Source organism: Pristiophorus japonicus, chromosome 10, assembly GCF_044704955.1.
Source record: "Pristiophorus japonicus isolate sPriJap1 chromosome 10, sPriJap1.hap1, whole genome shotgun sequence".
In the NCBI taxonomy this organism is placed as follows: Eukaryota; Metazoa; Chordata; class Chondrichthyes; family Pristiophoridae; genus Pristiophorus; species Pristiophorus japonicus.
Window position 1 is genome coordinate 200517916 of NC_091986.1, and position 10266 is coordinate 200528181.

A 10266-nucleotide genomic window follows, 5' to 3' on the forward strand; every position below is an offset into this window, starting at 1 on the left:
AATTGCTCAGCGCCCTCCCAAACACACTTCCTCCACTTAGGGCGGTCTTTGGCCAGGGATTCCCAGGTGTCAGTGGGGATGTCGCACTTTTTCAGGGTGGCTTTGAGGGTGTTCTTGTAACGTTTCCTCTGCCCACCTTTGGCTCGTTTGCCATGGATGAGTTCAGAGTAGAGCGCTTGCTTTGGGAGTCTCGTGTCTGGCATGCAAAAAGTGTCAGATTACCACACTAGGTTATTGGACTACTAGATTGCAAGTTTCCCCTGCAAGTGTTTAGCAAGCAAATTGTTAATGCGAAGGTGTAGGGTACACAAGACACTCAGTGAGTCACATCAAGATTACGCTCCAGGAGGAACATTGTGAGAAGTGCCGATGGTGGAGGGGTGGAGGGGTAATATCCGGGTAGAGCAGCAAATGCCATTATAACAACAACTTGCATTTATATAGTGCCTTTAACGTAGTAAAACGTCCCAAGACATTTCACAGTAGCATTATCAAGCAGAATTTGACACCGAGCTACATAAGAAGAAATTAAGGCAGATGACCCAAAAGTTTGGTCAAAGAGGTAGGTTTTAGGGAGCATCTTAAAGAGAGGCAGAGGAGTTTAGGGAGGGAATTCCAGAGCTTGGGGCCTAGACAGCTGAAGGCACGGCCACCAATGGTTGAGCGATTAGAATCAGGGATGCTCAAGAAGGCAGAATTAGAGGAGCGCAGACATCTCGGGGAGTATTGGGGAATAGTGGAGGGCCGAGGGAGTTGGAAAAAAAAAATTTTTAAATCGAGACTTCATTTATATGACATAGAAACACAGAAAATAGGTGCAGGAGCAGGCCATTCGGCCCTTCAAGCCTGCACCACCATTTAATATGATCATGGCTGATCATGCAACTTCAGTACCCCATTCCTGCTTTCTCTCCTTACCCCATGATCCCTTTAGCCGTAAGGGGCATATCTAACTCCCTTTTGAATATATCTAACGAACTGGCCTCAATAACTTTCTGTGGTACCAAGGCCCTGTCAACTGCAGTAAGACCTCCCTGCTCCGGTACTCAAATCCTCTCGCTATGAAGGCCAACATGCCATTTGCCTTCTTCACCGCCTGCTGTACCTGCATGCCAGCTTTCAATGACTGATGTACCATGACATCCAGGTCTCATTGCACCTCCCCTTTTCCTAATCTGCAGCCATTCAGACAATATTCTGTCTTCCTATTTTTGCCACCAAAGTGGATAACCTCACATTTATCTACATTATACTGCAACTGCCATGCATTTGCCCACTCACCTAACCTGTCCAAGTCACCCTGCAGCCTCTTAGCAACCTCCTCACAGCTCACACTGCCACCCAGCTTAGTGTCACCTGCAAACTTGGGGATATTACATTCAATTCCTTCGTCTAAATCATTAATGTATATTCAAAATAGCTGAGGTCCCAGCACTGAACCTTGTGGTACCCCACTAGTCACTGCCTGCCATTCTGAAAAGGACCCATTTATTCCTACTCTTTGCTTCCTGTCTGCCAACCAGTTCTCCATCCACGTCAGCACGCTACCCCCAATCCCATGTGCTTTAACTTTGCACATTAATCTCTTGTGTGGGACCTTGTCAAAAGCCTTTTGAAAGTCCAAATACACCACATCCACTGGTCCTCCCTTGTCCACTCTACTAGTTATATCCTCAAAAGATTCTAGAAGATTTGTCAAACATGATTTCCCTTTCATAAACCCATGCTGACTTGGACCGATCCTGTCACTGCTTTCCAAATGCGCTGCTATTTCATCCTTAATAATTGATTCTAACATTTTCCCCACTACCGATGTCAGGCTAACCAGTTTATAATTCCGTGTTTTCTCTCTCCCTCCTTTTAAAAAGTGGGGTTACATTAGCTACCCTCCAACGGGCGGATAATGTGTCCAGAGTACAGCACCAGCACGCACAGATGCTACTTGCACCTAGGAACGAGTATGGTGACGTCAGTGAACTGTACGAGGTCAACTCACTTGCATAATTTTGTGGCACCCGAGACACATTGGTCATGACACACTGGGGAGTGCTGGAAGGGCTATTGTGTACTGGGGTGCAAGGAGAAACGTTGGGCACCAGGCAAAGGGCAGGAAGGCCTGATTTTTTTTCTCTTCTAATAGTAAACTCTCATTCAGCACCAGTACTGAAGGAGAGTTTACTATTATGGGGTGGCCGCTTAATCTGCATTGCAATCAGAGTGCTAGTGAGCTTCGTGCCCAGCCAACACACAGGCTCCCAAGTCTTTTGCATTTGCTACTTACGTAAGGACATGTTGGGCCCCTTGGGGTGTATTATAGGTTGTTTTCACACCTGACAAGATGGGGAGCCTGGATCCAATGTCATTCAATTATTATCTGCCTCTATTCCTGAGCCCAAGGAGTTGCTGAGCCCAGAAGTGTAAAGATCTTCCGTTAATATCACAATTATTAATTCTTCATTCCTGTTGAGAGACATGGTTGAATACAGCCCAAATCCAATGTATTCCCTCTCTGCTGGATTCCCATCGATCAGCATATTAGTTAGAGAAATGTCTTGAAGCCATAGATGTTGCTTGCACCTATGTCTCCTGTAAGATTTCTAAATCTCTGGCATTAAATTTGACAGTGAGACAATTCTTCTAAAACAATTGGAACAGTTTATTGAAAAAACACAAACATGCACATCCACCTTAGTTACAACAGATACAATGAGGTTATAAATAGTGATATACGTTACTTCCCTTTGGCTGGTTGATTCAGGAGAGCGAGAAAAGTCTTTTGCTGAGTTCTTTATACCTCTCGAGAGCCATTGTCTCTCAAAGCCTCACGATTGGACGTTGGTTCCAGGGTAGTTCCTTATTGGCTCTCCTCACACATGTGGCTGTCTGGCCTGGTTCTGCCATCTCTTGATTAATTTAAATGGTTTTCCAATACACAAAACCCACGCTGGCAACCTGTGGGCTTTCATTTTGTTTCAATACAAACAGGCCTTTCTGTATAACCTACACTTTTAACATTTATACATACACAGAATCAATTTTAATCATTAATAAACACTTTTATTCTTACAAGCTTCCCACCTTGAGGGGGAAATATCCTTATTAACCCCTCATATGGTTTATCTCCTCAGGGATCACATATCATAGACATTGAGAGGGAGAGAGAGAAAAGTGCACGGCCTGACTTGGTCCCCACCTCGTAAGGTGTATGCCACACGTAGGGCATTTATCATAGTCCAATCACATCTCCAGCGGAGACTCTCCCCTTCCCGTATCTTCAGTGCACCGTCACTTCTCGAAGCACATTGATGATTGATGATGTTCGTGAGTCATGTTGCAGCTCCCGCTTCTCCATCTTCTCTCGGCTTCGGTCATGGCCGGTATCGTCCTGACAACCATGAGGATCCGTAACATGGTCTGTGGGAAACAAGATCAGTGCAGTATTTACTCTTTGGCAGTTTTTACTGATTAATATGAAACCACTTCTTGTACTTAACGCCCTTTCCCCCCGGTAACTGAATCAAATAAACCGCGGGGTTCAATCGGTCTATAATCTTATGTGGTCCCCACCACTTGGGCTCAAAGGCAGCTTCTTTTTCCCATAATTTGGAATCATTACTGAGTCTCCCACCTGGTATACAAAGGGACGTACTTTCTTGTCAAAGTACTTTTTAACCACTTGCTCCAGCCACTTGGAACTACATGGTTTCATTATCGGGGACTCATCCCTGTTAGTGTTAGCTGGCCTGGTGTTCTCATGAGCCTCCCCGTCATGGCCCGATATGGGGAGACCCCTGTTGTTCTATGAGGTGTGGACCTCAGTGCCATTAAGCACAGTGGCAGCATGTTAGCCCATTGAGTGGGGTGGTCCGCACACAATTTTTTTAACATTAACTTGAGGGTCCTGTTTCCCCTTTTGACCCCTCCGACGACTGGGGGTGGTGAGCAATATGTAATTTGTGTTTTATCCCCAACATTTCCTGCAGGTAGGTAAACATTTTACTGGTAAAGTGTGAACTTTGATCACTGTCCACTTGTACTGGTAAATTAGAGAAATGTCTTGAAGCCGTAGATGTTGCTAGCACCTATGGCTTATCCAAAGTTATCCGACTGTTGTTCATAAGATCTGAATATTAGTGACCTTCTCTCATAACACCAGGGAATAGTTGTTTTAACAATGGTAGGATTTAAAATACTGATGAAACAGTAGATATTTGCCATTTTATTATTGCAGAAGACAACAGTAGTAATGCAGAACTAAATGAAGAGCAGAGTGTGAAGATCTCACCCAGTTTCTTGATGCCTCAGTTGAGCTCCACGGTACTGAGAGAAAATGAGAAGCAGGCGAGTCGAAAGGAGAGCCACACAATGGATCGTCCATTGCAGTCACTTGACAGGTACACTGACATTTATAACTTGTCTTTTAATCCTCATCCTTCTTTATTTCCCTCCCATGTTCCTGAAGGCTAGGACACAATTTACCTTCTATTGCCTAGGCGCTAAGCTCTGGAACTCCCTGCCTAAACCTCTCCATCTCTACCTCTCGTTCCTTCTTAAAACCTACCTCTTTGACCAAGCTTTTGGTCACCTGCACTAATTTCTCCTTGTGTGGCTTGGTGTCAAATTTTGTGTCTCATAATACTCCTGTGAAGCACCTTGGGACGTTTCACTACATTAAAGGCCCTATATAAAGTTTATATCTGGAGTTTAGAAGAATGAGAGGTCATCTCATTGAAACATACAAGATTTTGAAGGGGATTGACAGGGTAGAGGCTGAGAGCTTGTTTCCCCTGGCTGAAGTGTCCAGAACCAGGAGGCACAGTCTCAGGGTAAGGGGTAGGCCATTTAAGACAGAGATGAGGAGAATTTCTTCACTCAAAGGGTTGTGAAGCTTTGGAATTCTCTGCCCCAGAGGGCTGTGGATGCTGAGTATATTCATCATCATCATCATCATCATCATAGGCAGTCCCTCGGAATCGAGGAAGACTTGCTTCCACTCTAAAAATGAGTTCTTAGGTGACTGAACAGTCCAATATGAGAACCACAGTCTCTGTCCAAGTGGGACAGAGTGTCGTTGAGGGTAAGGGAGGGTGGGACCGGTTTAAGAACATAAGTAGTATGTTCTTAAATTGCACGCATGCTCTTTCCGCTGCCTGCGCTTGGTTTCTGGATGCTCTCGGCGATGGGACTCGAGGTGCTCAGTGCCCTCCAGGATGCACTTCGTCAATTTAGGGCGGTCTTTGGCCAGGGATTCCCAAGTGTCGGTGGGGATGTTGCACTTTATCAAGGAGGCTTTGAGGGTGTCCATGAAATGTTTCCTCTGCCCACCTTTGGCTCGTTTGCCGTGAAGGAGTTCCGAGTAGAGCGCTTGCTTTGGGAGTCTTGTGTCAGGCACGCGAACAGTGTGGCCTGCCCAGCGGAGCTGATCGAGGTCCAACAAAAAACCCGGGACCTAAAGAACAGGCGGTGGATGGAGAAAGCACAGGAGATACAGCAGCTGGCCGACAGCCATGATATGCGAGGATACTTCACCACAATCAAGGCCACCTATGGCCCAAACACCCAAGGCCCCACCCCACTGCTGGCCAAGAACGGGGAGACACTCATTAAGGACACCGAGGCAGTCAGGGCTCGCTGGAAGGAGCACTTCGGAGATCTCCTCAACCGAGACTCTGCCTTTGACTCGAGTATTCTCGACTCTATCCCGCAGCATGCTACCCGCCACCACCTCAGTAAAACCCCAGCCCTGCACGAGCTAGAAAAAGCCATAAGGCAGCTTAAGAACAAAGCGGCTACGGGAGCGGACGGAATCCCTGCTGAGGCACTGATGTATGGCGGAGAGGTGCTGTTGGCGCGAATGCATGACATCATCTCTCTCATCTGGAGGGAGGAGAGCATGCCGGGAATCACAGAGATGCAGTGATCGTGACCATCTTTAAAAAAGGGGGACAAGTCCGACTGCGGCAACTACAGAGGAATCTCCCTGTTATCAGCCACTGGGAAAGTCGTCGCTAGAATCCTCCTCAACCATCTTCTCCCTGTGGCTGAGGAGCTCCTCCCGGAGTCACAGTGCGGATTCCGTCCCCTGCGGGATACAACGGACATGATTTTTACAGTGTGACAGCTGTAAGAAAAATGAGTATATTCAAGGTTGAGATAGATAGATTTTTGGAGTCCAGGGGAATCAAGGGATATGGAGATCGGGCAGGAAAGTGGAGTTGAGGTTGAAAATCAGCCATGATCTTATTGAATGGCGGAGCAGGCTCGAGAGGCCGTATGGCCTACTCCTGTCCCTATTTCTTATGCTCTTATAAATACAAGTTGTTGTGACTTGTGGCCATTGTTCATGTGTAGGTTTCGACTAAAGTGCACTAAAACACAATGGACTCTTTTTTTAAAGTGAGTGTGGGACCACAACAATGGGAAACACAGATCGGCCGAAGGAAGAAGATGCAGCAAAATGGGCCGAGGATGACCTTGACGATTTGAACGAAATTTTGGATATTGATAACGACTGACACAGACCTGGTGAGTCCCAGAATGAGTCGATATCTCGTATTAATTTTTGGCAAAATCTTTGCAATTGAATGAAAAGCGAATGTTCTGAAGTGAAACTAATATTTACACTTTCAATAAGATTGCGGTGTGTATTGCAGCAAATGTCTTTTCGAAAAGGGATTCCAATAACTTTTTCATGATTCCTGGGGTAAGGGCTGTAAATAATTGCTTGATTACATTTGCTGAGTGAAGTTTACAGATGGAGCTGATTTTGAAATTGGACAGTGATGAAATAAAACTGAAACAACCACTACGATGAAACACGGCATATCTATCCAGACCAGCCACTTCTGCCAGATCTAAATTTACAATATTTTTTTAAATAACCTACTTCACATTAATTTTTTTGTGCTCATCAGAGGCGAGTGATGTTGGCATTGGGGAATTTGGGGCACCTAATTTCAGCCTCAAAGTCTTTCGGATGAGACGTTAAACCGAGGCCCCGCCTGCCCTCTCAAGTGGATGTAAAAAATCTCGTAGCACTATTTCGGAGAGAAACAGGGGAGTTATCCCCAGTGCCCTCAGCCAACATCACTAAAACAGATTATCATCATCATATTGCTGTTTGTGGGAGCTTGCTGTGCAGAAATTGGTTGCCGCACTTCTTACATTAACAGTCACTACACTTCAAAATAAGTACTTAATTGGCTGTGAAGCGTTTTGGGTCGTCCTGAGGTTGTGAAAAATGCTATATAAATGCAAGTCTTTTTCTTTCAAGAGGTCAGTTAAAGCACAAGTAGAAAATGTTCTGTACTCTGTCCCACCAATACGCTCAAAACGGCTGAAAAGAGCATGCTCGACTGCCCCAGTTTGAACTCGATTTCATTTTCGATACCAGCCACTCTGTCTGAGATTTCCAGTTAGTGCTGAACTGGAATCATATGAACACCACAGGAACAGCTAGACTCAAAAAGACCAAGGTCCATCTACCAAAGCAAACTACTGCGGATGCTGGAAATCTGAAATAAACACAGAAAATGCTGGAAATACTCGGTCAAGCAGCATCTGTGGAGAGAGAGAGAGAGAGAGAGAACGTTTCAGGCTGATGACCTTTCATCATAAATGGCAAAAGTTAGAGATGTAACAGGTATTTAAGTAGGTGTACAGAGGCAGGGAAAGGGGGGGGGAGGAAAGATTAAAAGAGAAGGTCTGTGATAGGGTGGAAGGCAGGAGAGATTAAGTGATGATCCAGCTTGCCTTCTACCATTCAGGTAGCTGCATGATACAATGATAATGGAGTTATGGACCAATCATAGCAATCAATTAGTCTACCACAAACTCAGAAAATGTGATGGGAGAAAACCACAGTGGTGGAAAGCTTTGAGAACCATAGATTAAGTCACCTTCTCATCCCACGCATGCTCTGTGGTCAGTGTTGTCCTGTGGGCACAATTCCACTGGGCTAAGCTTTTAAAAAACATATTCGATAGTGAGTTTTTCTGACGTTGAGGCGAGCGATCTCAGTGCCGGAGAACAGAAATTTCCCATTTTTAGCACTTAGTTTCAGCATCAAAATTCCTGATTATAACTGGGGGAGAGTGTGGGATCAGTGGGACGAGCATCAGGATTGCCCCGGCTACTTTAACTGCCGGGCTTGGTTGACGTACCCCAGGCCCAACCTCTGTCCAATCGCAGTGGGAATAACACACGACTGATGTACGCAAGTGAGGCAAGAAGCTGCCGCAGGCCCTGCCACTAATGATGGAGCAGAAGGTAGGGGAGGGGTGCACAGGGGGCTGGCGTTGGTAGGCTGCAGGGCAGGGGCAGCAATGTAGGCTGTAAATGATTGCAAGGGTAGCCCGGGTGGGGTGATGCCATCATGATGCATCAATTCTCAATGCATTGGGGATCGGTAGCCAGTGGAATTCAGCAAAGATAGGTACCATGGGTAAAGTGGACACAGTGGGTCAGAATAATGTGGTAGAATTTTGGACACGAGTTTTTAAAAGGGTGGAGCTTGGGAAGCTGGCCAGAAAAGTGTAGAAATCGATTCTAGAGGTCACAAAAATGTGGATGTGTGTGTCAGCAGTGTGACGGTGAGACAGTGTTGTGCAGGTTTTCAAAAAATTCATTTACAGGGTGTGGGCATCGCTGGTAAGACCAGCATTTATTGCCCATCCCTAATTGCCCTTGAGAAGGTGCTGGTGAGCCGCCTTCTTGAACCGCTGCAGTCCATGTGGCGAAGGTACTCCCACAGTGCTGTTAGGGAGGGAATTCCAGGATTTTGACCCAGTGACGATGAAGGAATGGCGATATATATCCAAGTCAGGATGGTGTGTGATTTGGAGGGGAACTTGGAGGTGATGGTGTTCCCATGCGCCTGCTGCCCTTGTCCTTCTAGGCGGCAGAGTTTGCAGGTTTGGTGGAAGTAATGAATAGGGGGGCCTGCATTACAACGCAATTTCTTTTATAAACCTACTGGGCTTTGCATTGCCATTTATTTTCTGCTCCATTCAGTACCATGTGGCACCTTGATATATTCCCGGTTGTAACAAATGCAGAATACTTTGTTCCCAAAGGCTGTATTATAAAGATGGTCAAGTACACTTTAACACCACTTGAATGTTTGAATGTAGTAATAGATGACTGTACTATTGTTACTTCTATAGGATCCAATGAAGTGAATTATCCCAAGGCGGTGGGAGACTTTCTGCGCCGATACTTCTCATCGTGAGAATTCGAAGAACATTTTAAGCTCTTTAAAGTGGATTTTCATTATACATGTTTGGAGAATTGGTGTAAACCAGTTGGTGATAATATTGCAAGTGATAATATCCAGGAAGAAAACACAAGAAGCTGCTTAGGCAGAGTGCCACCTCAAGAGAGAAAGAAGTACATACTCCCGGCTCACATTAGTTCTTTAGAGGACCCGATTCATTTACTGCTGCTTGTTTCTGCCTCACAAAAATGTTTAAAAATGGCTCGATGTACAAGGGTAATGTGTGGTTCACTATTGAATCAAGTAGACCGGGACAGTTTTAGGTTTGATTCCTGGTCTGTTCTGAGTTACATGACCTAAGTGGGGCGTGAGTTACATACAGTTGGCCATGAATACTGTGCAGACATTCACTGTCCAGGTTCACACACAATGAGTGATGACTTGGGTCAAGAAATGGAGAGCTGCCATTCCCCACGGAATCCTATTTCATCACTTGTCAGAGAGTAGAAAAAAAAAGGGAGAAAAAAATAATGTCTCATACAATTTAATGAAATATCAAAGCCTAATTAAGTATTTTATTAAGAATTTAGAAATCTTGAGCTCAATACCAGCCGATGTACAGGAAATGATCAAACTCAATCTGGAGGCCAGCAGCTAACATTAAAATGACAACAATCTACTGACTGTAAATCACAACACAAGGTTTGTGGGACAAATATCATTGTGTGACCTGGTGCACCAAGATCTGTCGATCAACTCGAAACAATTGCTGTCAAATAGGAAGCCCTCCCCCATTTGCAGGTGGGATTTTACTGATTACCCCTTTCCCTAATTCTGTCCCGCCTCTCAGAATCGGGCATTATGAAGAGTTAGTGGGAGGCGAGAGAGGGAGGAGTGGGGGGGGGGGGGGGGGGGGGGTGTCAGACTAAATTAGGTTAATGAGAAGGTTGCCAGGAAGAAAGTGACTCGCACAGAAGTAGGAAAAGCCAAGATGAGGGAAAGAGAAATGGAGCACATGGAAGGAATTTATCTGAACAGTGAAACTCTGTTAC

General features: G+C 45.4%; 1 protein-coding gene across 1 annotated transcript in view; it reads left to right on the forward strand.

The window, feature by feature from the left end:
- The window catches only part of LOC139274902 (cohesin subunit SA-2-like), a 181626-nt gene extending 171579 nt beyond the window's left edge, over positions 1-10047 (forward strand). The window contains exons 31-33 of the mRNA XM_070891629.1: positions 4232-4394; positions 6398-6525; positions 9165-10047. Coding sequence (XP_070747730.1) covers positions 4232-4394; positions 6398-6515 — 281 coding nt within the window. The 3' untranslated portion in view covers positions 6516-6525; positions 9165-10047. The remainder of the gene's footprint in view (positions 1-4231; positions 4395-6397; positions 6526-9164) is intronic.
- The last annotated feature ends 219 nt before the right edge of the window (positions 10048-10266 follow it).